At 51.7% G+C, this 27,700-nt stretch overlaps 2 protein-coding genes across 9 annotated transcripts in view; one reads left to right on the top strand and one right to left on the bottom strand.

Moving 5' to 3' along the window:
• GABPB2 (GA binding protein transcription factor subunit beta 2) overlaps positions 1-3,785 on the top strand; it is a 30,473-nt gene extending 26,688 nt beyond the window's left edge. For all 4 annotated transcript variants that reach the window (XM_041756498.1, XM_041756495.1, XM_041756497.1 and 1 more), the window contains 2 exons: positions 609-733; positions 887-3,785. In XM_041756498.1, the coding sequence (XP_041612432.1) occupies positions 609-733; positions 887-1,186 (425 nt within the window). In that variant the 3' untranslated portion in view covers positions 1,187-3,785. The remainder of the gene's footprint in view (positions 1-608; positions 734-886) is intronic.
• An 8,969-nt stretch (positions 3,786-12,754) lies between these two features.
• Positions 12,755-26,158, bottom strand: SEMA6C (semaphorin 6C). 5 transcript variants are annotated; one of them, XM_041756489.1, is made up of 20 exons: positions 26,025-26,114; positions 23,954-24,005; positions 22,080-22,251; positions 20,734-20,848; positions 20,373-20,436; positions 20,160-20,216; positions 19,769-19,870; positions 19,484-19,574; positions 19,162-19,281; positions 18,861-18,949; positions 18,333-18,550; positions 17,908-18,039; positions 17,479-17,631; positions 17,086-17,259; positions 16,676-16,822; positions 16,357-16,434; positions 16,165-16,220; positions 15,950-15,994; positions 15,495-15,590; positions 12,755-15,069 (listed from the first exon to the last, which is right to left on the bottom strand). In XM_041756489.1, the coding sequence occupies exons 3-20, from the start codon at positions 22,195-22,197 to the stop codon at positions 14,033-14,035; spliced, it is 2,892 nt and encodes a 963-aa protein (XP_041612423.1). In that variant the 5' UTR covers positions 22,198-22,251; positions 23,954-24,005; positions 26,025-26,114; the 3' UTR covers positions 12,755-14,032. The 5 variants fall into 5 exon arrangements, with proteins under 5 accessions (XP_041612423.1, XP_041612425.1, XP_041612426.1 ...); XM_041756491.1 differs by lacking the exon at positions 26,025-26,114 and adding an exon at positions 25,890-26,017; XM_041756492.1 differs by lacking the exon at positions 23,954-24,005 and having other exon boundaries at positions 26,025-26,158.
• Positions 26,159-27,700: the final 1,542 nt, after the last annotated feature.

Here is a 27,700-nt window from a genome sequence, read left to right as displayed (position 1 = left end):
CATGACCTCAGCTGAAATCAAAGTTGGATGTTTAACTGACTGAGCTACTGTGCCCATAGAGTTACACATATTTATATAAGAGCCTCAGACCTGGGTGTTAACTGTATGGCTTCCAAATCTACCTCTCTAATCTTTTCTGTTTCTCTCTGTAAGGCCATGCTTTACCTTTTGATTCTAAAATCCAAAGAAAGGGATCCCTGGGTGGCTCAGCGGTTTAGCGCCTGCCTTTGGTCCAGGGCGTGATCCTGGAGTCCCGGGATCGAGTCCCACGTCGGACTCCAGGCATGGAGCCTGCTTCTCCCTCCTCCTGTGTCTCTGCCTCTCTTTCTATCATATAAATCTTAAAAAAATAAAATCCAAATAAATATGAATAGTAAGATTTCAACTAATATATTTCAGTTTATTTCTTAATTTAAAGCAGTCAGGGGTGCCTGGCCGGCTTAGTCTGTGGAGCTTGAGACTCTTGATCTCAGGGTGTAAGTTTGCAGTTCCACAATGGGTATAGAGACTACATAAAAATAAAATCTTTTAAAAAATAATAAAGCAGGCAAAACCTCTTTGTTTGACTATGTATTCATCACCTCCAATTGGTGTCCTTTGGCTTGTAGTTCTCACTGTACCTGCTGGTCAGGTTGCAGAGGAAACTGTAATTGAAGAAGAGGAAGAAGCAGAGAAGTTGCCCCTGACTAAGAAACCAAGGATAGACGAGATGACAAACAGTGTGGAGAACAAGGTAATGTTTTTAGCGGTGGTAGAGAAAAGAGAAAGGAAAGACTCAGAAGCCAAAATTTTTAAGGCCTGAACCTTTCTATACATTTTTGTCTACTCTCTGGATAATCTGGGATCAGGAATTCTTACCAGGTGATGACATGGTTTACTTTTACAGGAGGGCACTGAAAGAGAGCTACTACAACAGCAGCTCCAGGAGGCCAATCGAAGAGCTCAGGAATACCGACACCAGCTCCTAAAGAAAGAGCAGGAGGCGGAACAGTACCGCCTCAAGCTAGAGGCCATGGCCCAACAACAGCCCAATGGAGTTGATTTCACCATGGTTGAAGAGGTGGCAGAAGTAGATGCTGTAGTAGTTACAGAGGGGGAGATGGAAGTGAGAGACATGGCAGTAACTGGGGCAGGAGGGACCATAGAGCCTCATCCTGCAGTTTCCTTGGAAACTGTTTCATCTTAATGTGCCAGGGCCACAACCTGTACTGTGTCCATCTTTTTCTCTTTTTAAAAGAAAATAGAGAGGACAGACATTGTATAAAAATTAAGAATGTCCTTAAAAAAAAAAAAAAAAAAAAAAAAGAATGTCCTTAAGAAGAAAACTATAGCTGGGTACAGTGCTTGGACTCAGGAAGGCTTGCTATGCAACTGGAAAATTCAAAGCCAAATTTAGGGAACACTTTTGAGGGACCAAAAGAATAAGGACCAAATTTCTCAGCTCACATCATTGCTTTAAGCTTAGAAGTAAAAGAATGCTGGAAATTGTGGGTTGATTGTTTTTTAAATAACTGACTTTGTATCAGAAGATTTAGATAACATTCCTAGTATGAACACACACAGAGCCTTTAATAATTGTACCATCAAGTGACCTTAAAATTTGTCTTAGGTTTATGATGTATACCTGATAGAAAAGAAAACTGGGAGGTGGATTAGAAGCAAGATTTTGGGAAGAGAAAGAAATATATTCTGCTTCCAAAGGAGCAGGCATTCCCCTCTATCCTGAATTAATTTCACTGAAAAGAAATTGGTAATTGCCTAATTCTGCATCCATTATGTGTCTATAAATCAGATGCCAGTTTAAGAAAATGAAATGGAATATTTAAAAACTGGAAAGGGAAAAAAAACTTGTTTGTGGGAGAAGTGTATGTAAATCCAAAATCCTCCAGGCTGTGCTTCCACAATGCTGGAAAGTGGCCAGAAAGAGGATTGTGGGGTTATATAAAATCTGGTCTTGAGATACAAACTTTGTTCTGGCTGGATTTTATAAAATTGCAATCAGGAGGGTAGTCTGTTGCTAGAACAACTTGCTTCCAAACATTTATTTATATAATATCAAGCTTTAATATCAACTTTTTAATTTTATAAAATTTTTGTTGAGTTTTCTAAGTGTGCCTTTCTGTGGAGCTTATATGGTATCCTCCTAATTGCAAAAGAAGTCGGGAAAGAGGTGAGTGCTGAGAGTGTTGGTGGAGTTTTGTTTCCATTTGACTTGGGATGAGGAAATTGTTGTTTCCTTAAGGTCTGACTTTGTGCAGAGCTTTTGTGCTGTATAGGTGCTCAGTGTGTGTTGGCAAAGGAAATAAAAAACTAGCAGTGCCATAAAGTAAGGAACCAAAAATTTTGACTTGATAACTCCATCTGCCTGACTCCCTTCTCTATCACTATGCCTGCTCCCTTTGCTTAGACACTTTTTTTTTTTTTTTTTAATTTATGATAGTCGCACAGAGAGAGAGAGAGAGAGAGGCAGAGACACAGGCAGAGGGAGAAGCAGGCTCCATGCACCAGGAGCCTGATGTGGGATTCAATCCTGGGTCTCCAGGACCGTGCCCTGGGCCAAAGGCAGGCGCTAAACCACTATGCCACCCAGGGATCCCTGCTTAGACACTTTCGGAAAGTGTTTCATTGCTGGGTTTTCTTTGTGCACCAGTTTGGAGTTTTTTCAAAAGAAAGAGGATATGGATAGAGAGAGAGGTTGTGGAGAGGTTACATTACAGAAGTTACTGTCTTTGAAATCGGACCCCCATCATTCTAGACCTGCTTGCTAGCTTTATTGTAAATTAGAAGAAACCAGAGGGATGTGCCAAGTAAACATTTGAATGGCTGTTTAGAATACAGTTTTTTTAATTAGCGATCATGGGAAAAACACACATTTTTAATTTGGAATAAAACTTGACAGTTAACATGGTTCTATTTACCTTGATTAGTGAGGTAATTTGCTGTGTTTTTCCAGAGGTGCAGAACCACTTGGGGCTCAAATAGACTGAAAATATAACTCACCAAACAGAGTTTGGTGACAAACAGTTTGACAAACAGAATTGGCTATTAGAGGCTTATAGGCAAAAATACCAGTTTTGAAATTAATTTTGGCTACTGGCCACCTTTACTAGGTTTCCTCCAGACTTAAGAGATTACTCTTGGTTTTGGGGGATGACGAAATAGCAAGAGAGAAGCCTACGTAAGGGCAGGGTGAAATTGTGCCATCTGCTGTCAAATTGTCCTTTTTCTGCTTGCGATGTTTTTCTTTTTTCTGAGTCCCTTTGTGAACCAGGTGCTAACAATAAGCTGCTATTGTGTGCCATTTCAGAGCCTTGGCTTAACTATAGAGCTAGAGGGACCAGGTGTCATTTTAGATATGTTGGTTTCTTTGTGTATATATTGACTTTAATTCCTTGCGGCGCCCCCCCCCCCCCTCGCTTTCCTGTTAAGGGAGTGGAAGTTAACTCTTCAGATTTCCTGTTAAGGGAGTGGAAGTTAACTCTTCAGAGGATATCCAGGCCCAACTACCAAACTCTCTGAGGTGACTTCTGACTGGGGTCAGGAGTTGCCATCCAGCGCTCCCTCCTGAGCATACAGAGTTCCTACTGTTTTGGGGAACTGTTCAGAAATTCTTATTATTCTCTTTCTGTAGGGGGTTATCATTCTCGCCTAGAAAAATCTCTAATAGGGCAGCCCTGGTGGCACAGGGGTTTGGCGCCTCTTGCAGCCTGGAGTGTGGTCCTGGAGGCCCAGGATTGAGTCCCACGTGGGGCTTCCTGTATGGAGCCTGCTTCTCCCTCTGCCTGTGTCTCTGCCTCTCTGTGTGTGTGTCTCTATGAATAAATAAAATCTTTAAAAAAAAGAAAAGAAAAAAGAAAAATCTCTAATAATTATATATTTTTTTAAGATTTTATTTATTCATGAGAGAGAGAGAGAGAGAGAGAGGCAGAGAGAAGCAGGCTCCATGCAGGGAGCCCGACACGGGACTCAATCCCGGGACTCCAGGATCACGCCCTGCCCCGAAGACAGGCGCCAAACCACTGAGCAACCCAGGGATCCCCCTCAAGTTATTTTTTTTTAAGATTTTATTTATTCATTCACGACACACACACACACACACACACACACACACACACAGGTAGAGAGACAGAGGGAGAAGCAGGCTCCATGTAGGGAGCCCGACGTGGGACTTGATTCCAGGTCTCCAGGATCACACCCGAGGCCAGAGGCAGCACTAAACCACTGAGCCACCTGGGCTGCCCATTCAAGTTATTTTTGATGATGGGGTCCTCTGAGATAGGGAGTTGGAATAAGGAAAGAGAAAAGAGAAACGTCTGGAAAGGGAAGAGTAGCAAAAAGGTATTTGTTGTTATTTACTTGAAGTAGATCCTTTAGCATCCTGGGTAGGGAAATGGGATTTCATCTCCAGTTGTATTGCCATGGAGAGAATGGTAGGTCAGGATCCCTTGAAGTAGTTAAATATTAAATGCATTAATGGCAATACCATTTTATGATTTGCATCTTTCAGGATCAGCAATGAAAGTCGGGGAAAGGGGATCCCTGGGTGGCTCAGCGGTTTAGCGCCTGCCTTTGGCCCAGGGCGTGATCCTGGAGACCCGGGATCGAGTCCCGCATCGGGCTCCCTGTGTGGGCCCTGCTTCCCCCTCTGCCTGTGTCTCTGCCTCTTTCTCTGTGTGTGTGTCTCATGGATAAATAAATAAAACTTAAGAAAGAAAGAAAGTTGGGAAAATGTTGCTAGATCTTCTACGTTGATGGATCCCAATTGGCTTATTAGCAAGATTGGATTACAGAGAATCAAACAACAGACAGTTGGTTCAGAGTTGCCCCTTAAGCAGGAGAAACTTGGAACCTAGGATGATTGCTTACATTAAAGCTGTTTTAACAATATTAGTATTAATTTATGAATTTTAGACTCTATATTTGGTCTTAAGCCTTCCCCCCCCCCAAAATAGGATGTCTTAATATTCTGTTCTTGTTCCTAGCTTCAGGGAAATTACTTACAAATATACAAATGTACATTCCCTTCCTATCACTACCTCTGTGGGATTTTTTAATTGTAACGCCAGAATTGAGGTTTCTTAATGGAAATATGGGAGAACTTGACTTTAAGTTTTCTATGTTCTGAACTCAGTGCCTTAAAAGATGTTCTTTTCTCTGTCAGATCCATGTGTAGTTTTTTTTGTCGTTGCCTTTTCCCCTTCTTCAGCCTTACCGTTGCATTATCAAAATGTTTGTGTCTGCTCAGTAATGTTAGAAATCCATGGCATCCAAAATTACTTTTTCTTTATATTGATGTAAAAGAAATGAATTTATCAGAAGGCTCTACAGTTGAAGTTAAGTGCTCTGTGAGCAGGGCATTTTGAGTGCCCATTTGCTGGGTGTACGTTGTTGTGTACATTTATAAATACATATGGATTTTCCCACTTTTCTCTTTGTTTGAGGTTCAGCTCTAAAGTACCTGGTATAACCTGGAAATATTTTTTTTAAGATTTTATTTATTTATTCATGAGAGACACACACAGAGAGAGAGAGAGAGAGAGGCAGAGACACAGTGAGAGGGAGAAGCAGCCTCCATGCAGGGAGCCTGATGTGGGACTTGATCAGGGGTCTCCAGGATCACGCCCCTGGGCTGAAGGCGGCGGTGCTAAACCACTGAGCCACCCGGGCTGCCCCATAACCTGGAAATATTTTCATTAAACACATTAGAGAGGGTTTCTGTGGCTTCACTAAAAGGGCTGAGGAAGAAAAAGTTTTACTTTGGCCCTTCTCTGAGAGGTATGCTCTAACCGATGTAATAAGAAACCTGAGGAGTGAAGCCCCTGAGAGAACCAGGATCCGACTTTACAGAGATTCGTTTAGCATATGGTGTGATGACACCATGTAAGTTAAACAGTTCAGAGAAGTGTCAGAGGTAATGATGGAGCTGCCCATCCACAGAGCATTTCCACTCCTATGGCAGCTGTTTTGACTGGCACTTGTAAAATCTCTTACACCTCCAAACAGAAAAGAGACCATAGATAAAGGATCACGGTACAAGAAGCAGGTATTCTGTATATCTATTTTCCCAGCTTAGAAATCTCATCCTTTTGAGAAATGATCATTTTGAAAAAGCTTATGTGGCTCTCTCCTCCATAACAAACATCATTATGGACTTCCAGAGCTAGAAGATTTCAGGCATAGTGAACTCTTCCAGAAGTTGAATATTGAGTAGAAATTGGTTTTTATCCAAATTTATTGGAGAATGGTCTTCTTGTGCAGACATCTTTGTATGGCTAGAAAAGGAGCTTTAGAATGGAATATATGTCAAGACCACCTGTATGCTGTTCTGGGCATATCATATCTGTTCTTTTTTTTTTTAATTTTTTTTTATTATTATTTATTTATGATAGTCACAGAGAGAGAGAGAGAGGCAGAGACACAGGCAGAGGGAGAAGCAGGCTCCATGCACCGGGAGCCCGATGTGGGATTCGATCCCGGGTCTCCAGGATCGCGCCCTGGGCCAAAGGCAGGCGCCGAACCGCTGCGCCACCCAGGGATCCCCATATCTGTTCTTATATCTCTCCATTTTATGTGATGAATTGGTACTCTGTTTCTTATGCCAATGTGCTTATTAAGAGATCAGGAGTAAGAAGGATATGAATTTGAATTAAGTAGCTTTGAGCCTCTGGTGGTACACTGAGTTTGGGGGTAGGGGGTTACATTCCTAGAATCTACAGTAGCAATTTGGCTGTTTAATTGCAGGAACTTGTGATTCCCTATCTCTCTCCCCCTGCTTTCCCCTCTAAACTACTTCTGCTTCTGTGACCCCATTGTTCTTATCTCATTGAGTCTTTCCTAGGCACTAGCACTTAATTAGTAGGTCATTTCTAATCTATGGGCCTTGTCTTTCCACTTGCCACTCCCCTCCTTCCCTATTACATATTTTCTGTTTATGCTGAAGTGGTTTGTTTCTCAGAATTAGTCTAGGTCATACTCTATATCCTGTGCTTTCCTAGTTGGTTTCAGGCATCTTGCTTTACCAACAATAACGATAGCTCCTTTCTCTCTGGCTTTGTCCTGTGGCCTATCTTCCTGCCAAGGCCATTTATGTTGGTGGAGGAGAGAAAGAGGGTGGGTGGGTACCTAGATTCTTCTCAAAATGTTGTCAGTTTTTCAGGTTTTCTGAAGCTTTATGTACAGTGTGTTTTAGGAAAACTTAAATATACTTTTCTTATTTAGGATTTTAATAGGGTTTGATTTTGATGAGGAAGGGTGTGTGTGTGTGTGTGGGGGGGTGATCATTTGTGTGTATATACACTTATACAGATCTATATTATATATACAATTTTTGTACTATCATTTAAAATAAAGATGTTTCTTAATAAAATGTCAAAGTCGTACCATCTCAGGGTGTCACTGAAATTTTTTCCATCTCCTGGGCAAAAATTGTATCTAGTTCCTGATCACAGATAAATGTCAAGAGGAAGTTTTCTCTGTCTAGCTGAGCTAATGAGGGTGGAGCAGGGGGAAGAAACATGTGTATGGGGGAGTATTCTTTCCCCTGTTGTGGTCTTTTCTCTCTCATTCACACCCTCTGCATTTTCCTTATCTAGCTACTCCTCAGCTGGTATTCATAATAGGCAGAGCAAGTGGAGGTAAGGACTGAAGTGAGAATGGAGAGAGTTTTTGACTGGCTTGTTAGATTTACATCTTCCTCCGTTCTGTCAGCCCCCACTCCCTCCCCTAAAAGCAAACAACCAGGAGAAGAGCCCAGTAGCTGAAGGAAATGATTCTGTGCCTTGTGTGGGAGTAAAATCAATGCTATGATATGGATTGGGGGGGAAGGAAGGGGACATCAGGTTCAGGGAGGCTCGGAAATAGATTTGCTCCCTGGTTTCTCAGCTTTTCTTAGTTAATAAGGTGCTTGTTGCTATCTCAGTCCAATGTGGCATACATTTATTAAGTAAATATGAGTAGCAGTCTGGTTGTAGCACAAACCCCATTGATATCCAGGGCTGAAAAGACCCATTTGGCTGACTAGATGAAGCCCCCACCCAGGGCATAGTGTTCTCAAAAGATGCTCCTTTGGCAATAAGGATGCCTTTCTTAAATAAAGGAGGGTAATACCAAAGTCAAAAACATATAAGCATTTGTGTTCAAAAACTAGAATCTGCAAGTCAGTATTTAGGAAATTGAATACTTACCATGTACTAAGCTGTGTACAGATAATTGCTTTTTGGTAAATACATATAGTCAAAAAGCCCAGTGTACATATTAATTATAAGGTACATCTGCCAGAGTACCTCATGAATGTGTATACAGTCTTTGCATAGTCTGCTGAGAGAAAGAGAGCAGGCAAAGAAAAGAAGAGCAAGGACTTGAGGAGGCTTGAGGAATAACTAAAAATCTTTCTGTATTAAGATCCTAGTGAGACAGTCAGGAATGTGGGAAAGTTGGGAGATAGGAACCAAGAGTTCTCTGAAGGGTAATCTTTTTTTAAAAAAATATTTTATTTATTTGATGGAGAGAGAGCACAAGCAGGGAGCAGCAAAGGGAGAGGGAGAAGCAGGCTCCCTCCTGAGCAGGGAGCCCAATGTGGGCCTCAATGAGGGTCATCCAAGGCCCCAGAATCATGAGCTGAGCCAAAGGCAGTGCTTAACTGAGCCATCCAGGCGCCCCTGAAAGATAATATTCTTTTAAGATTTTATTTATTCATGAGAGAGACACAGAGAGAGAGAGAGAGAGGCAGAGACACAGGCAGAGGGAGAAGCAGGCTCCAGGCAGGGAGCCTGATGCAGGGTCTCCAGGATCAGGCCCTGGGCTGAAGGTGGCGCTAAACCGCTGAGCCACCCAGGCTGCCGGAAAGGTAATATTATTAAAGGATGGGAAAGAAACATGAATTAGGGCAACTTTCCTAAGATTGCCTCTGTGAAAATGAGCCCTTTACTCCGAGATCTGTAGGTAGAAAATGCAAGAGAAGGTTGAAGTGGGAGCAATTTAGTGATAACCACACACCTGTGTAGAGATTGTGTAAGGTATCTGATAGATAACAGAGTAAGTTTCTTAAGGCTGTAAGGGACACCTTTAAGAAAATGAAAGTAGGTAACTGGGAAATTAATAGTAATGTCCAGTAAGCAATTTAAATACGTGTTTAAAATTTTTTAAGAAAAAAGACTCTAAAGGACCCCTGAGCAAGGTGTGAGGCTGCACTCTTACTTCCAAAACCAGTCCTAAAGTTTAAGAAAGTTCTTACTATAAAGGAAAGTGATGTTTAAGAGGCCAATATTATAAATAATCATAGTAGGTTCTATGTGTTGAGGTTTTTTTTTTTGTTTTTTAAGTAAGCTCTTCACCCGGGCAGGCCAGGTGGCTCAGCGGTTTAGTGCTACCTTCAACCCAGGGTGTGATCCCGGAGACCCGGGATCGAGTCCCACATCGGGTTCCCTGCATGGAGCCTGCTTCTCCCTCTGCCTATGTCTCTGCCTCTCTCTCTCTCTCTCTCTCTCTCTCTCTCTCTCTTTTCCTCTGTCATGAATAAATAAATAAAATAAAATAAAAAGTAAGCTCTTCATCCAATCTGGGACTTGAACTCATGACCTGAGATCAAGTCACATGCTCTACTGATTGAGCCAGCCAGGTGCCCTATATGCATTAAAGTGTTGTTACATGTCTGGCACTGAGCTAGGCATTTCACATATACACAAACATACCTATCTTGCAAAGTATGTATTATCTTCAGACTATAAATTAAAAAAAAAAAAAGGTTGTGAAGTCCCTCAGGTTTTAAAAAAAATTGTTCTTTCTAAAACTACAGTTTCTACATAGTTATTGGTGTTTTTTTCTACTGTAGTTTGTCCTTTAATCAGAATATGACCTTACTTGATTTTGGGCAGATAGTTAAGAAACTGGGGTGATGTAACTTCAAGCAGCTTTTTTTTATAAACTGCTCAGTCAGTTTTGCTCCAAAACTAATACAGGAGACATCTCTACAAAGTTGCTGGCCAGCAATACTTGAGCAAGGAGAGTCAAGATAAACTTGCAGAGAATGAATGCAGTCTTCAGCTCTAGGTATGCTGGATAGCTTCTGTCTTTCCTTCCAGATTATTCTCTCCTCCCTCTATGTCTTTTTCTCTCTCCTGGGAGCTAAACTGCATGAATTTCATCAATGGGCTCCCTGCACTTTGGCTTCCACTTAGATTCAGCCAATAGGGAGCTCTGGCAGAGACTGGAGGGAGAGAAAAAAATCACTATATGGATTTCTCGGGTACCATTTTTTGGAGTCCCCAGGGCCTACCTATATTCTTCTTTAATTTTTTAAAAATATTTTATTTATTTATTCATTAGGGACAGAGAGAGGCAGATACATAAGCAGAGGGAGAAGCAGGCTCCATGCATGGAGCTGATGTGGGACTTGATCCAGGGACTTCAGGATCATGCTCTGAGTGGAGGGAGACACTTAACCAATGAGCCACCCAGGCGTCCCCTACCTGTATCCTTTGATTAAAAGTCACCTCCTCTCAACACAGCCTCTCCTTCCAGTTCTAAATAACCACTATCTCCCTTTGTCTTTTCAGGCCTAAGGCTCTTACTATTCTCCAGTTACTGACCTATCCTTTGCCTACGCTTTTTAAAATCACCCCTTCATTATTTTGACCATGTTGTCTATTTCCTATTGGGACCCTAATACATGTGATAAAGGTAGGCAATCTTTTGGATTCATAGCCTTCCTGTTTTATCCATGTACTTCAAACTTACTCTCATATATGTAACCTTAAATTCTTACGAGTCAACATATCTGAAGGTTAACTGCTGGGTTAAGTAGCAGAAAGTGACTCATACCTGTGTGGTTCCCAAGTGTGGGTTAGAGGCATCAAGGAGACATAAATCTGAGAGACAATAATAGCTCAGGCCCCTGTGACTTAGCTCCCAAAGAACCCAGGATGCTAAACAGCTTTTCAAGCTTTGTGACTGTGGAACCTTCTGTGTTTCAGATCCCCAAAGTCTTATATAAGCTGATGGACTCTGCCTACTGGGGCCCTGGTTTCTCCATAACCTCCCAGGATGCCTCTGAAAAATCAGCTTAGAAATCCCTCAGGGTGATGACTTTATCCTCTTGTTGGCACATGCTGGTTTTTCTGAGACAAAGTTTGAACTAATATCCTAATTTAGAAAAAAGAGTATCAACAGTATCCTTAAGTATTTAAGTATCCTGAAATTAAGGGGTCATGTTTATCTCTCTGTTGTCAGTGATAGTAATTTCTTTGAATTCATTTCCTTAGTTTGTTATTCACTACTCTCTGTCAGGATGAGGTATTTCATTAATATTAATAAATTTCATACTTTGTAGTAGTCTACTTATTTTGGGCAAATAACCTTTTCCCACAAAGCACTTAATTTAAACCTGTGTATATATACATGTTGCTTTATAACCTCCTCTTGGCACATATCCAGGCTTTACAAAAGAATTTGAGAGGATCCCTGGGTGGCGCAGCGGTTTAGCGCCTGCCTTTGGCCCAGGGCGTGATCCTGGAGACCTGGGATTGAATCCCGCATCGGGCTCCCGGTGCATGGAGCCTACTTCTCCCTCTGCCTGTGTCTCTGCCTCTCTCTCTCTGTGACTATCATAAATTAAAAAAAAAAAAAAAGAATTTGAGAGAGGTTAATTGAATTTGTCAAGGTCACACACAAAACTATTAAGTGGCAGAGTCCAAGAACTGTTGCTCACACTGCAACATAACTTTCACTGGACCTGCAAAGATTCTGAGAGTCCAGCTTAGGTCCTTTTGGCTAGAGAAGTCACCATACTTTGTAAATGAACACCTTTCCTGATTAAAATGAAGCCGGGACTTTTAAACCTGTAAATTGTTGTTGCCTGCATAGTCACAGGATTAACTTCTCTTCTGAGTCTGTATTTAAACCTAAAGATCAGGGAGACCTGGGCAGCTCAGTAGTTGATTGTCTGCTTTTGACTCAGGTCATGATCCCCCAGGGGCCTGGGAGCAGGTCCCGCATTGGGCTCCCTGCAGGGAGCCTGCTTCTCCCTCTGCCTGTGTCTCATGAATAAATAAAATCTTAAATAAATAAACCTAAAGATCATTTACCCCTTTGTTGTGACCACCTCAAGAACTGAAGTATTTGTGAGACTTGTCCCTCAGAAGGCTGAGAAAGGTTGCAGCCCTAACATTTTTCTTTGTCCTGGCTTTCAAACCTCGGTTTGAAGAGGATAATGAAGTCAAGTGATTGGAAAGTTGCTCCACTCCTTTCTTGCTCTCCTTCATCATCTAGGAAACTAGCAATGATTTTTAAAGCATCTTGGTAAAAAAAAAATAAAAAAAAAAAAAATAAAGCATATTGGTATAAGTAAGACACCCAAAGAGCGGAAAACTGAGACCTAAACGACCTCTCCCATCTGGGGAAACAAGCTCCAGGCAGAGGGCAGACTGGGGAACAAATCTGGCAGAACAAGGTGTGAGGAAAGTTTAGAGGACGATTTGAAAAAAATCTTGGTAAAATCTGCAAATGAAGATTGTAAGAATACAAAAGATTGCTTAGTAGAAGATCGCAGAGGTAGGACGTCTAAGGTTTGGAGGAATCGACATCTCACAAGGTACCATGCTTTCTCCTTTAAGAGCATTTCTACATACATTTTAATTACTTGAGCCTCTCAAACCACCCTGTTTTTCAGATGAGGAAACTGAGGCTTAGGGCCAAGTTCTGAGTGGTCAGGATTACAGGTACTAAAGGGCAGGGCTAGAAACAAATCTCGGTTCCTCACCAAATTGTTCTCGGCCGCCGTTTCCAGGCCGAGGCAGTTCGGTGGCGATCCGGGAAGGGGCCGCCAAGGCTTCCTTCGCTGCAGGGCTCGGGCCGGCCTGCAGGCGGCGCCAGCGGGTTCCAACTGAGCGGATACTCTCCGGCCCCGCACCGGAGGAAACCCGGACTTACAAACCCGCAAAAGCCGGCCACTGCCTGCGCGAGGCTTTAAGTGTCCTTAAGCCCGAGGTAGTGGACGAGGCGGCTGGTTGTGTCCGCCCCCACCCCCCCCAATTGGTCCTTGGGATAACAGGTCTCTTCGGCTTCCGCCAGCCGCGGCCGGAGGAACGACGGACCGGCCCCACGGGCTGAGCCTCCTGGCGCTGCGCTGGAGCGCAGCCAGACTGAGGGGAGAGGTCGCGCATGCGCGCGAGGAAACACGCGCCGCCCCGCCTCGGGGTTCTGCGAGAGGAACTAACTGCGCCCTCTGGAGCTGCCCCCGGGAGCCCCTACCTCCGGTGGGGCCGAGTCCTTTGCAGCCCCCCTACCATGCGACCCCCACTCTCCAGATTCTTTAGGACAAGATTTCCTGTTGTGAAACTTAAGTCACTCGCGCTGCAGCTTAATTTTATTTCTCAAAGAATGCCCTCCCCCCACCCCCGTGGAACAGGCTACGAAAACGTCCTCGGTGCAGAAACGTGCTCCAGCGCCCTCCCCACCACTTCGGTGGTGCCGTGGGTCTCCGGGGCCCCGGCTCGTCTCCACACACCATTTCTTTGTTTGCCTCCTTCAGGAAACCTTTCCTGATGAACCCCGGAAGGACCGCGGCCATCCCCATTCCTTGGGACCGGCCCCCTCCACTCCAGGACAGTTAGGCACGGCTCGGGGACACAGCTGTATTGGAGGCCGAGGCTCCTACACAGTAGGAGGAGGCATGTCTCGGGAGGCCCGAGGGCTCTACACAGCGCGCGGCCCCGGCCCCGTTCGTCTGTCCGTCCGCCCTGCGGCCCGCCCGCGGCCCAGTCTGTGCAGGGAGCCCAGGGAGGCGAGTTAAGGCAGCTCGGCTGAGGGAGAGGGGAGTGGGAGGGCGCCAGTTCCCCCCGAAAAGCTGGCTCACTGAAGGGGCGAGCTTCTCACCTCCCACTCCTCTCTCGAGGACAGGGGGAAAGTCAGTCAATAAATAAACCCGAGGCGGGCCGGGCCCCCGGGGGCTCGCGGAGTCGGGGAAGGCTGGAGTGTGGGACACGGAGGGGGCACGCTCCCGTCCCTTGTGGGCTCGGGCCTCACGCGCCGGCTCCCCTTAGAAGTGAAGACGGCTGCCGCTGGGCACGGCCTGCGGAGAGGGGGACGCGGCCGGGGCAGGCTTCGGGGGCGGCGGGGGCTTCTCCACGTCCACCCTCTTCAGGGCGCGGCCCCGGTAGCCCTCCGGCCGGCCTAGATACAGGAGATGTCTCCCGGGGCCCCCGCAGTACCTGGAGGGCCCCCCCGAGGGGACCCGGGTGAGCAGGGCTGGCGGAGAGCGGTGCGTGGGGAAGGGCATCCTCCGGCTGCTCCCGACCCCCAGGCGGGGCACCGGGGCGGACAGCGCGGGCCGGGCGGAGGGGGCGGTGCACTGGCCTTCGGGGGGCACGTCCAGCCTCAGCGGCGGCCCGCACTCCCGCGGGAGGAGGCTGGAGCCAGCAAACAGGACCGGGGCGGGGGCGGACGGGAGCGCCCGCGAGGTCAAGGCCGCCATGGCTGGGGGCTCGGCCGCCTTCCTGGGCGGCTGCGGCCCGTGCAGATAGCGCAGCAGTTCCTCCAGCGTGGTGACTTCCACGGCCTGCCCGGGACAGCCGGGCGGCGGCGGCCTCACCAGCACGCGCGGCGCGGGGCCGCCCCCCGCGTTCCCGCCCCGCGCGCGGCCCGGGGCCTCTTTGGCATTGTTCCCGTTCTGGTTCCACTCCCAGGGGCTCCCGGCGTGGCGCAGGCGCTTGACCGGCAGCTCTGGCGTGGACTCGGGCGTGGGCAGGCAGGCCAGCTCCGGCGGGTCCACGCCGTCCGGGGGAGGCAGGAAGGTGGTGTAGAGCTGCGGTGTCTGCGCCCCGTCCCCGTCCTTGGACGGCGGTGGCTCTGCGCCCGCACCGTGCAGCCGGGCCAAGCTGCGAAGGGAGAGGGGGCGCGGGAGCCCTGGAGTCTCCACGTCCTTGCTCCGATGTCTGTGGGCTCGGCGGCAAGCGCAGGAGACCAGGAGGCCAGAGACCGAGGCGCCCAGGGCGAAGGCTGCAGCAGCACAGGCCAGGAGGAGTGGGATGGGGACGGAGAGGGAGGCTGAGGCTGGGGGGAGGTCCCGGCGCACGCCTGCTGACCGAGAGGGAGGAGGGAGGCTCAGCCCAGGTAGGTGGGCCTGGGAGGGCGAGTTGGAGTTTCACCTCGCTCCTGCTGCCGCTCAGCTTCACTCCAACACGGGCTGACTGGCTGACCGTCCTCAGCATGACCTCCCCTGACCCCCTCAATGCACACAGGCCATCACACTAGACCTCACACAGGCTAGAGCTCGGGCCTGGGGAGTCCTGGTCCCAGCGCTGGCCCCTGTAGCCATGCCAAGAGCGAGTGCCAAACTCTGCCCATGCAGAAAGAGGTAAGTCTGAGATGTCCACCTCTGGGGAGGGGAGGCTCCAAATGCACATTAGTGAGCACCAAACGCTGTCAGTGAGGGGCTTAGAATTCTTCAAGAATCAGCAGCCCCACACATCACTCCTGTCCCTCCCAGCCAGCCCCCTTACCCTGAGTGTGAGCTCCAAGAGTGGAAGACTGGGGCCGGGGGTGGGCATCACTTGGGGGACTGGGGGTCTCAGGGGAAGGGCCAGGACCCAGAAGCACTGGTGACAGAGACCAGGTCAGAGCCATTGAGGCTTCTGTTTTCCACCTCTGACACCTGATCGGTGGGTCCTCCCCATCCCTGCTTTGAAACCGAAAGTTCTGGAACTTTAGCCTCTACTCTCCTCTGGGCATGGGGAAGGCTCACCATGCAGGACATTCTTTCATGTATTTTTTTTTAAAACACTATTTATTAAGCACCCTAGTGTGTGCCCAGCACCAAGCTCTATGCTAGGTATCTGGAGGATGTTAACCCTGTTCTGAGACTCGGTGTGTGGGGTGCTGGTCTGCTGCACTGGAGCACAGGCTGGGTGAGTGTGGGCCGAGCAAGGGAAGATGATGCGGGGATAGGCAGACTCACCATAAGCAGAATCCCCTGTGCCAGAGTGACTCCCCGTAGCTCCATCTATGAAGAAGGGAGACAGAGGGTGAAGATGGGGGCAGGAGGAGCTTCACGGGGAACCGAAGTGGGCGACTGTGCCACAAGGTACAGAATCCCATGCCTGGGATGGGAGCTGCCAGCCATCAGAGCCATGTGCAACTGTGGCCACGGCGGCCTCTTCCCTTTCTGTTTACCTTCGCAGTCACTGTGTTCCAGGGATTCCTGGGTCCCAGCTGGATCCATATGATTCCTAGGAGGGAAACAGAGGTGGGTGGTTTAGTGCAGTTACACATCTTGCCCCCAGCCCCCACCCTGGCCCTCAGCCTCCTCTCCTAATGGTGCGGACAGAACTTTCTCCTCGCCAGATCTGGGGGCCCCTCACTCACCCACCAGGTCCCCTGATATCCACACAGCCTCTGGAGCTATGCCATCCACAGTAGGGGTCCTGAGAAGCCAGACAGCTCCTGGGGAAACGGAGTCACCTGAGGCTCTCCATTCACATCACACCCCTGCCTACTCCCCTCCTCTCCCCCTGGCCTCCATGAGGTCCTGAGCCCATTCCCACCCTACCTAGCCCATTCCGCTTCTAGTCCCCAGGTACTGTCGGCTTGCAGGATGCTCCTTCCCAACTGCCCCGGCATTTCCCAGCCACCCCCACCCCAAGGAACCTCCCCCAAGGGAAGGTCTGCCCTCAAGCCCCCTCACCTCCGACAGGCCCCATGCTGGGCACAGCGACTGAGAGGGAGGTAGATAATGCAGCCAGAAAAAGCCACAAAGAGCCTGTGACCTTCGGTGTCCAGCTCCAACCCTATGACTCGCCGGGCCGTTTGGGCTGCCCGCTTCCCATTGCACCTGGGGTGAGGTCAGAAGGAATCAGAGATGGAGCAGATAAGGCTATTTTCTCCCTGGGCCAGTTAAAGAACAGAAGGCTGGCAGGTGCACCAGCACAGAACATAACTCCTAGGGCTGCCCCACCACACTATCTAGCTTCTTGCCAAACCACTCTACCCTACGGATTCTGCCATGCAGAAGCCAATGTTGGGAGTTCCCACCCCATCCCCACATCCCCCTGCCTCCTCACTCCCCCTTCCTGCTCTGCCAGACCAAGGCCTCACCTGGATGGGCTGTACGCATTGATCTCTTCCAACAGGACTGGCTCGCGTCCCCCAGCGGGCCCCCCTGGGGGCAGCACCTTCAGCACTGTCCCATCATTGGAGCCCAGGAACAGGACAGTGGTGTTACTGTAGGGGCCGGCCCTACCGTCCACGGCTAGCTGAGTCAGTAGGGCCCTGGAGGGATAGGCCTCTGTCAGGGCGACCTGACTGGGGGAGCTGGAGTGTTTCAAGGACAGCCCCATGGATGGAGGCCGCTCCTGGGCCCTTCCCCCTTCTTTCCCTCCACTTTCCTGGCTTCTTCCTCCCACCAATACAATTTATCTTGTGAGGTCAAAGAAGGAGAGTGGCTGGGGCATCGGGGTTGGGGCAGTAGTTGTTTTTTTAGCAGCATACCTGCTGGTGAGGGTGAGCAAAGGCTGATGGGTAGCAGGTGGCACAGCGGGGTCCAGCAGTGGGTGAGCCTTGATGAAGGTTAGAACGTCATCAGGGAGGTCTCGAGAAGAGGGGAACAAGGCAGCCACACCTACTCCTGCACAGGATCCTGGCCTGGTAGGTGGTGAGAAGGGGCAGCATTAGGACAGAGAGCCAGGGCCTCCGTTAGGCTCTGTACCCCCGCTGACTGCTCTCAAACATGATTGGTAACCTCTGCTCTCCCCTTCACACAGACATTCATACAGCTACTTCCCCTTTCTTTGCAGCTTTCCAGTCCCACGCCAACCCACTGAGCCCCCTCCCCATAATCCCATAGACCCTCTCTTTATAGTCTTGTATGGGAACACTGCTTGCTGCTGCCCCTCCCCAAACCGCCCCCATCCTAGGTACCTGGGGGAGGGAACCCTGTCCTCAGACACAGGTGTCCAGGCCCCATCCAGACTCCTTTGCTCCTTGAACTTGCCCTCAAATCCACGCTCAATATCATCCAGGTAGAAGGCACAGACCGCAGAGCCAGGGATGCTGAAGGAGCCAGAAAAAGATGCAGGCTAGGTGTTGGAAGGAATAGCACAGCTCCTCCCAGGTGAGACGCAGCAGCTACCCTTCTGCACCACATTAGGGGGTGGGGCCTGAGAGGGTGAGGCAGCCCCTGGGGGCCAGGCTGGGAGGAAAGAGAGCAGAACAGCAAACCGGCTTTGATGGCTTTGATCAGAGTCTCCCCTCACTGTAGGGGCATCTGTAGGCTTTGAGAGGGAAGCTGGGAAGCTGGTGGCACAAGGGACAGAGTGGCCCACATCCATTAGTCTGGTACTAACCTATTGGTCTGGGTAGTGAAGACCCCAAAGAGAGCAGGGTGGCCATAAAAGTCCACAGGCCCAGTTAAGGCCTGTAAGACATCAAAATAGAAGGTAGAGTCCCCAGGGACAGAGCAGTTGAGCCTTAGCTTCAGGAAGGATGTCCAGTGGCGGTCCAAGGCCCGAGGTGAGCCACCCATGTCCCGCTTACACACACGGGCCACTCGGGAGAACTGCACCTGGGGGAGAGAGCAGAGACTGAGAACAGTGAAGGCCCAGGCTGGGGTGGGGGTGGGGGTGGGAATCTGGAGTGCTGGAGCCCCAAGAGACAAATGTTAGGGGTACTGTGAGAGAAGGGCATGGTGTGTGGTAGAGGAGACTGGGTCAGGGACAGCAGGATGTGGGGGGAAAGAGTTGGAGGCTCCTCAAGTTGGGCTCAGAGTCCAGGGGATTGCTTGGTGATTAGGGCCAGGTGCTCTCCTCTGACTCTGTCTGCTCAGGATCCAGCAGAACCCTCTAGCTACCCACCTGTGGTGCCCACCTCCTTACCCTTCCCAGCCGGGCATCTTCGACAGAGACCTCTCGGAAGAAAAAGTAGACATGGTCTCCGTGCTCCAAGGCATGGACAAAGTATGGCTCTAAGAGGGGAGAGACTGGGAATGGTATGCTCAGAAACTCCTGGCCCCACAGCCCCACACAACCTCTTGACTGCTTACACACACACACACACACACACACACACACACACACACACACACACACACACACGGTGCCTGCTGGCTTCCTGCTACAGGCCTCCCCCTGCACCTCCTCCCCAAGAGCAGCCTCCCTCCCCCAGGCCCGCCCTGACCTCTGAGCCACTTGGAGTCGTACTTGGCAGAACGGAGTGCGGGCTGAGGCCCAAGGCTTCTGTAAACCACAGCATCACTGGCCTGGAAATCCGAGGCTGTGGCCGAGTAAAGGCTGCCCTCTGGAGGGATGGGTAGGATGGGGTCAGGGGAGGGCCCAAGGGTCTGGCTCTTCTTGGGCCTCCTTTACCCCTACCTCACTCAGCCTGGCCCTGCCCCCTACCTCAGCCCTCAATGGGCAAAGACCAGATGGGGAGAAAGTCTAGGGCGGGAGCCCCCTCCAGCTGTGGGCCCGCTTCTCACATGCACAGCCTGGGTGCACACCTGCAAAGATGGCCACATTGGACTGGGTGGCATCAAAGGGGCATCGAGCCTGTCCACTCAGTTCTTCACCCTCCTGCTGCAGAGACGTTATCTGGAGGCAGAGGGAGCAGGTCCTTGGAACCCTTAGGGTCTTGGAATCTGGCCCCACAACCTACTCCTTCATATCCCCTTGCCTCTTCCCCTCACCCCCTCCAGATCCCTGCCCTCAGCACTCTGGGTCATGCTCCCCATGCGGGCTTCTCTTCCCACCGCCGCCCCAACCCGCCACTGCCCGCCCCTGCCTACCCCATAGCTGCGGCACACAGGGCTGAACGAGTTGGTGCCACAGGCAAGAAGCGTCCGTGAGTCCCAAGGAACCAGAACACGGATGTAGTTGTAGCACTCGTCCTGGACGATGGAGAACCCTAGGTCAGCGCCCTGAGTCCCTGGAAACAAGGCTACCTCCCTCGAGCCAGTCAGAGCAACGTGGGGTCAAGTCCCAATTGCACTAGTCACTGCCCTGCCGCTTTGGGCAGGCCCAGGGGCCTGGCGGAGCCTAACTCTTATGTGACGATTGCCCACTCCCTCTCATGCACATTGCCCCAGTGGCCTGAGATTGGAGCGGGTGGGAGTGGGCACGGTGAGGACCCCACAACCAGAGCCTGGGCTGGGGAGCTCTCCTCCTGCTGCTGCTTACCGTCAGCTTCCCCCGCACGGCGCAATTTTCCATGTCCTGACTCCGCCATGTCAGGTACTTAAAGGAGAAGCAGAAGAGGAACGTCGTGAGGCAATCAGAACACCCCCTCACATTGTGGCCCCTTTGGGATTCTTCCTCACACCCATCTGACCCCCACCAGACCCTTCCCAGCCTTATCTCCGAGCCTGCACCTCCCCCCTACACGCCCCTCACCTTGTTGGGCACCAGCCCCTCCCCTTCTTCCTGGGCTTGAAGATCGAAGGAGAAAACGTGATCCCTGAAGGGACAGGTGAGGAAGGATCAGGGCCAGGCCCAGGCACTGCACCAGAGCTCCTCAGTGCCCATCCCACTCAGGTTCAACAGGTCAGAGATGAACCCTGCAGGCCTCCTGCCTTCTCTCCTACCCCTCACTCCATGCCTGGACATTTGTGCTCAGGTCCAAGCTGAGGTCCAACTGTACTATGGCTTGTACACTTGCATGTGTCCCCTGCAGGATGCCGCAGTGGCCATGCAGGTCCCATGTCTGCCCAGGAACATGCATGTTGGCCCCACAGCTGTGCTATGATCAATTTACCGGGCAGCCACTAGCAGGGTCCTGTTCAAGGTCAGGAATCTCTGAAAGTCCAGCCCGAGTTCTGCAACCACGGCATCATCCTCCAGGCCCCGGAACCAGGATGATGGGGAAGTGCCTGGAACACAAAAAGCTGGGTGCTGAGGGCCAGCCACACACCACACACTCCCTCAATATCCTTTCCGACCAGATGAAACCCAGCCATGGTCATTGTGAAGAAGTGAGAGGGGGCATGAGGTATCAGTAAGCTGATGATACAACTACTTATAAAATAACGCTTGCTGACTCGGAGGACTTCACTGCCACCAACCACTATGTGAGCACTTTAGAGGCACTGCCTCATTGAATACAACTGGAGGAGGGAAGTACTAATATTGGCCCCATTTTACAGATGAGGAGGCGGTGGCTTCAAGCCACTAAGGAATTTGCATGGTTCCTTTAGCTTGGGAGTGGCAGGCACCAGGATTCAGACCCGGACTGTCTGACTCCAGAGCTGAACATGGTCCCTTCCTGGAAGGGCTGCAGGGCAAGGGCTCCCCTTCAGTTCCCACAGCGAACGCTGTCCTGTCTGGAGCACTGACTGCGGTTCTCCCAGCCCTCTCTTTATGCCCTCCTCTGACCAGCTCCAGCATCTGCCCCCCTGACTATGGAAACCATAATCATCGGCACTCACAGGGAGCTCAGAGTTCAGGGGTAGATGCTATTTGTATGGTGCTCACAAGGCATCTGGCGCACGTTAGAATGACTCTAAATCCTACATAAATAACAGGAATCTGCAAGTAGATAAAGTTTTCTTCTCGGAAAAAAGTGGGTTTACAGTTTCCCTCACAGTGGGATCTGGGCTTAGCTGTGGTGCAAATGGCGGGGAGGGAGGGAGGAAGTGTTGGGAGCCACCGAAGCAGCCCCAAGCCTTCACTGTGTAACCAATAATAATAGCAAACACACAGCAAACACATACTGTGTGCCAGACAGTGTTCTCGGCACTTTCGTGTGTGACCTCACTCGGTCCCCTAAATAACTCTACTGAGGCAGAGTACTATTTGTTGTCTCCATTTTGCAGACGAGGAAACTGAGGCAAAGAAAGGTAAAAGGACTCAGTGGAGGTTATGCAGCCACCGAGCAGCTTGGCAGCACTCAAACCAGCATATATGTGGTCTGTCTGGGCCTGTGTTCTTAACCACCGGGTGACTGCACTGAGGTGCTGCCTCAGAGTGGAGGCCCAGTGGTGAAGAGGTTCTACCTGTCAGCAAACGCTCCCCTCTGCCAGGTGCCCCCCTTCCCAGCACCTCACCTCCTCCCCCGAAGGAGCCTGGAGTCTGAGCTCACACAATGGGCAGCCAGGCACTCACCTTGCAGGTCAGAGGTCAGCAGAGGGAGGGGGTCCTGGGGAAAGGCAGTCTGGGTGTGAGGAAGTGAGAGCACCAGCAGCAGGAGCAACCAGGGCATGAAGCAGGGGGCCCAGGGCATCCTGTGCGGGGCAGCTCAGGCCCCAGGGGGTGCCCCTTCACCCATATGCCAGCCCTGAAAGGAGACAGAGGAAAGTGTAGAAGGGGCCTAATCCCTTCACCCTTGGCAGTGGAAGGCTGCTCCCCTGACCTAGCTCTAGAAGACCCTATGGGCTGGGGGAGACAATCCTTTCTCCAGCACCGCCTGGTCCCAGCCAGCTGTCACTGTCACTCAGGGCCTTTCTCCAACTGGCCCAAACTGGCTGGTGTGAGGCTTGCAGGCATGACCCCAGGTAAGGACAGGACACACCCGCTCCCCTTCCAGCCTTCTCACTCAGCCTCTCCTGACTGGGCCTGGGACATTCAGTAGGTGACACCTCCTGGCCCCCCTCTTGCTAACCCCTTCTCAGTTATAATTAGACACTAAAGCCTTAAAATTATAAATAGTGACTCCTTGGCACTGGGAGGAGGAAGAGGGCACCACGTCTGCCTTCCCCTCCCTCACAGACCCCTGCGGCACCCTGGGAGCCATGCAGGCACAGTGCCCAGGCAAAGGCAGCTACGAGGAAGCCATCACCCCCTCTAGGGTCGGGGAAGAACAGAATATGTGGAGGGCAGCCTAGGAGTCGTAGTCTTAGTCTAAGTTCTTGTTCAAGGGACCTTCCCATCTCTAGGGAGAAGTTGGGTCCTGAGGGGAGTGGGGGGGGTGCCTTAGCCAAAAATGAATCTGCATCAAAAAAAAAAAAAAAAAAAGCCAGATCAGAGGCTAAGTTTAGCCTGGCTGCAGCTGTCTGCCCAACCACTGTGCCCCCTCCCAGCCTCTCTAGCCCCCTGTGCCCTCCCCGGCTCCTAAGAAGCCCATGCATGTACTGGACGAGGAAGAGCAGAACTGCCCTCTGTGAGGAGCTGGGGCTGGGCTTGGCTCTACTGGTGAGGAGAGATGGCTGAACACGTATGTCCCTCTTTCCCTTTCTTCCCTCTTCGGGCTGCCTCAGAATGGAAATATAAATAATTCAATGACAGGCAGGCAACGGTAGCCCAAAGTCCAGGAAAAGATGGATATGGTAGAAGGGACGTGAGCCTGCCTGCCTTCCCACCAATCAGCACTGCAACCCACCCCAGCTGACCCTGGGTGGCACCCTGGTAAGGAGTGTACTCCAGCCTCCTGCCCTCCCTCCCCTCAGACTGAAGTGAGGGGCTGAGGAACTCCTGAGATTGGGCCAGAAGGGGGAGAATCCCTTCTTCCTATGAACAGACAGCTCTCCTTCACCAGTCCTTAGTTGCTCATGCTGCCATGTCCCCTAAAGAGGTGACCCTGGGCTTCCAGGCCCAGCCCATTCCATCTCCCCAACTCCACTCTTATGGCCAGGAGCCAAGTGTACCCCACCCCCAATCCAGCGTCACTGGTGGGGAAGCTGACGTCAGATGGGGTCCCCAGAGAGCTGGAGGAGGGGAAGGGGTAGGAACACCTAATGATGACCCCCTCCCCAGGGGCCGAGCAGGCAGCTAACTAACGACCCCCTGGTGCTGAAAGCCCAGGCCTCCCTAACTCCCCCCCCCCCACCATATTTCCGGATGCTGTTGCTCCCAGGGGAAAAGAAAGGGACACAGCCTGTCTTCTATCCTCCCCCTCCAAGTTGCCCTGGGCAACTGGTTATCTTCACCCAGGAAACAACTTTGGTCTCTGGCAAGTGGGGAGAACAGCCAGACCCTCTTCCTGTTTCCAGGCCATGCCAGCTCCCATCTCCTGCCCTCAAGAGCTGCTGCCCTTTCCTTACCTGGGGTGGTGACTCCTGGGGGAGGGGTTGAGGGAACTAGGAGACCTCTGACCTGATGGAAGAAGGGACAGGAGGGAAGAGGCTTAGTTACACCTCTTTACCACATCCCTTAAAAGTAACTGTGAAAATTCAGGAGAAGGTAGGGGACATGCTACCCTGGAAGAGGGAGTGTATGTGTGGTGGTGGTGGGGGATTGACATCAAGGTTGATTACAAATGTGCTGGCCGATTCATGCCTGAAGATGTGAGGGCAGGGGTTGGGGCTGGCCCCTAGCCAGAAACTCCTGGAATGGCAGGACCAGTCTTGGGGGAAAGATTGACCCTGAGAGTCCATGGGGCATAATGACCACTCCCACATTAAAACCCTCAGAATCCAGCAGTCTTCTTAGCAAAAGCGCCCTAGCTAGGGACAATAGAGGCTAATTTGCATCTCATTTACATGCTCTTCATTTCTAGGCAAAATGCTCTGATAGCCAGCACCCCCAGCCCCTTCCTCCTTCCCAGAGAGCAGGTCCTGCCTCCTTCCCACCCAATGTCGCTGCACCCCACCCCCAATTTACACTGGATTAGTCCAGCCTCTGAAAACACTTGGTTGGCCTTTGCATTGGTCCCCTAGACTTAAGTATGATAGATCTTTAGGAGGGCTTCCCATATCTGTTTTTAGAGGAAAAGCATCTAAGCAATCCCCATCCCACCCAGGACCTGGGGAAAGGCTCCCTCTCCTGGGACCAATCCCAGCTGCAGAATACCCCCTATCTGAAGCAAATGGGGGAGGCCTGGCGGGCTTTCTCCCCCTCCCAGGTCCTCCCTTTGCTGGGAGAGGAAACAGCCCTTCTCACTCCTCCTGGCCCTTGCAGCCACCTCTGGGGAGTGGCCAGGGTCATAACCAGAGTCTAAGGGGTGTTGGGGAAGGGATGGAGAAGGGGAGACTGGGCTAGGGACAATAGCAGGAAGCTCTCAGGCTGGTTGCCCGCCCCAGTCCACCTTCCTCTGGGGGAGCAGAGGAGAGGTGAGGGGGTGGGCAGCATACGGAGAATCCTCGAGGAACAGGCTTAAGGCACATTCCCTCTCCAAGACATTTCTCCCACCCTCTCAGCGCCGGCTCCTAACCTGCCCTCCCTCCCACCCAACCCCCAACGAGGATAATCCAGGTGTCTAGACCCTGGCATAAGGTGGGCCCAGGGCCAGAGCTCGACGTGTCTCCCCTTCACTGGATCTGGGGCTCCGAGAGGGGCGGGTAGCAGAGTCTGGGCCGGGACCGGGTCCCAGAGCCACGTTAGCGGGAGGAGGGGCTGGAGGGGCCTGCAGGCGCAGACAGAGTGGGGATGGGAACCGGGGCTGGGGAGCGGAGGCGGGTCTCCGAGGCCAGTGAAACAGGGCCAGAGGCTGGGAACCGACGACGGCAGGCCTGGGGCCAGTGCTGAGCGGGGTCCGTGGGCTCAAGGTGCAGTCGCCTGCTAGGCTCTCCTCCTTCCGAGACCTCGGTTTAACAAAGCCTCGGGGCGAGTGGGGTGAAGGAAGGAGAAGGTTATGGGGACTGTTGCTTCGGGGAGGTGAGGGGCGCTTTCCCCGACTCTCCGCCAGAGCCAACCCCCTGAGATGTGCTCAGACTCCTGCTTGCACAAGGACAGAGGTGCAGCCGTCACACCAAAGTCTGGAACGACGCGTTCCCCTTCCCGACCCTGCAGGGACATCGAGAAGGTCCAGTTCTCCGCAGGTCTCAGAGCCTTAGTTTCCCTCTGGGGAGTCAGGGGATCAGGTTTTCCACCCTCTGTACAATGCGCGCCTCAAATAATCGCCTTTCGCGCTCCCCAATCCAGAGGACACGACTCAGAGAAACCCGCTGGGAAGAGGCGCCGGGACCGTGCGCCCAACAGTGCACTGACGGGGCTCGGCTACGGTCCCCTCCTCCCTCCGTGCACCCCAACTCCGCTGACCCTCTCCGCCAGGCAGGCACACAGCGGCTGGCACCCTCCCGGGTCCCTCTCGCACTTCGGAAGGTTGTCCCCGTCTGCGGCACCCCGGGTCCTCCTCGCCTCCCTGCAACCCCATCCCTGCTCCGGGGTACTTGCTCCGAGATCCGGGTCAGCGAGACCAAGAACGCAGCGGGCGGGCAACGGCCCCGCACCGCGCCGAGTTCGCAGTCCGTGATTGGGGCTCTGGCGGGATGTGACGAGCGTCCGATTGGGATGGAGCTTGGATCCGACCTCCCGGGCGCAGTCGGGTCGCGCGAGCCCAGGGTCCAAGTCGCAGCCCCCACTCCCGCCGCGGCTCCGCGCAGGAAAACAATGCGACCGCCCGGGGCTCTGGGCCCGGCCCCAGCCGCCCCGCCCGCCTCCCGGCCGGCCCCGCCTCTGACCCGCCTCCGGGTCGTCGCAGCCAATCCGGCTCTCGGGTGCCGGCTGGACACTGCCCTCCCAACACCTCTCCAGCAATAGTCCTTCCCGGGGGCGGAGCGTCGGGAGCACCGCCCACCGAGAGGGCCAAGCCGGGAGGCTGAGCCTGAGACCCAAGCCAGGCGCGAGATGGAGAGACCCGCGGACCGTCGCCGAGACTCGGGCCGAGGGGATCACATGCTTTACAATGGAGAGGCCCTGGGGAGAACTCTCACAAGAGAGGGAGGAAGAGAAGCTGGAAGGAGAAACAGACGGGAAACGCGGGGACCTCGGCCCGGCTGGGCTGTCAGAGCCTCGCGACCCTCCCTCCTTTCTCCCCAGTGGCTTTGGCTATCCTGCTTCCGCTTTGGGAGTCTTACCCCTTCCACCTCTATTCTCCCCTCACCCCCTGGCCCTTCTCTCTACTGTTTTCACCGCAACCTTCTTATTTCTCCCCTCGCGCCTCCTCCTCGTGTTCATCACGACGCCAGTAATGGGAGGCCTAGCACGCACTTGAGGGCTTGAGGCCTGGGAAAGGAAAGGAAGACGTCACCAGGAGGTTTCCCTTGTCCCCATCATCTCCTCCCGTCCCACCCCTACTGTCAGAGCAGGATGGGTTTGGGCCACTAGGCCAGGAGCTAGGGAGCCAGGAAGCCAGGGTGGCTGGCAGTCAGGCTGTTGGTTGATGGAAGAGGACAGGTGAGTGGGGCTCAAGCCAAAAGAGAGATGTGGATATTGGGACAAACGGACTCAGAGAATCACACTGAAAGAGGAGCAATATGGAGCCTCCAAAGAGGGAAAGTGACCAGTTGTCCCAACCCCACATAGCCTTACTGGACCCCAGATACAGGATTAGCATTGTTCCATCCTTCTTCAGAGGGCCCTGGACATTTCTTCTCACAGCAAAACTGCTCCTCTTCATCCCCACTCTCCATAAAGACCCTTTGATTCTGGGAAGGTCAGCGGGGAGGGAGAATGAGATTACTTCAGACAGCTCTACTTGGCTCCCACCTTGGTATTGCCTGCTGGGATTCTTTCCTGCGTGGGGGCTGGGACAAAAGACTTTCTCAAAATTCCCAGGATAGTGGGTGGCCTGGGAGACACTGGCATTCTTGGATAGTTTTATCTCAGTGGGCACTTCCTTTCCCCTACTCCCACATACTAGTCCCTGGACTGGAGGGAAGGAGGGGCTGGGGTTTGCTACTTATGGCCAGTCTTTACTGAACTGAGATCAGGATGGGTAGCGTCACTGACTGGGCTAAGCCTTTCACTGAGTAAGCAAGAAATATAAACACACAAACTCAGAGAGACACGGAGATGGAAGGCCAGGTGAACCAGTGAGACTAATCAGAAACAATAGGACAATACTTACA

The sequence above is a fragment of the Vulpes lagopus genome, chromosome 5, assembly GCF_018345385.1.
Source record: "Vulpes lagopus strain Blue_001 chromosome 5, ASM1834538v1, whole genome shotgun sequence".
NCBI lineage: Eukaryota > Metazoa > Chordata > Mammalia > Carnivora > Canidae > Vulpes > Vulpes lagopus.
This window is presented reverse-complemented; position numbering and strand designations above follow the sequence as displayed.

Excerpts from the sequence above, each read along its gene's own strand:
- SEMA6C (XM_041756492.1), bottom strand. The coding sequence starts at position 22,197 with ATGCCCTGGGCCCCCTGCTTCATGCCCTGGTTGCTCCTGCTGCTGGTG. Across the intron at positions 20,437-20,733 it reads ACCCTGCTAGTGGCTGCCCG|GGATCACGTTTTCTCCTTCG; the intron begins GTAAATTGATCA and ends CTGTCCCTTCAG. Across the intron at positions 16,435-16,675 it reads CAGCATGGGGCCTGTCGGAG|GAGCTGTCTGGCTTCTCAGG; the intron begins GTGAGGGGGCTT and ends CCGTTTCCCCAG.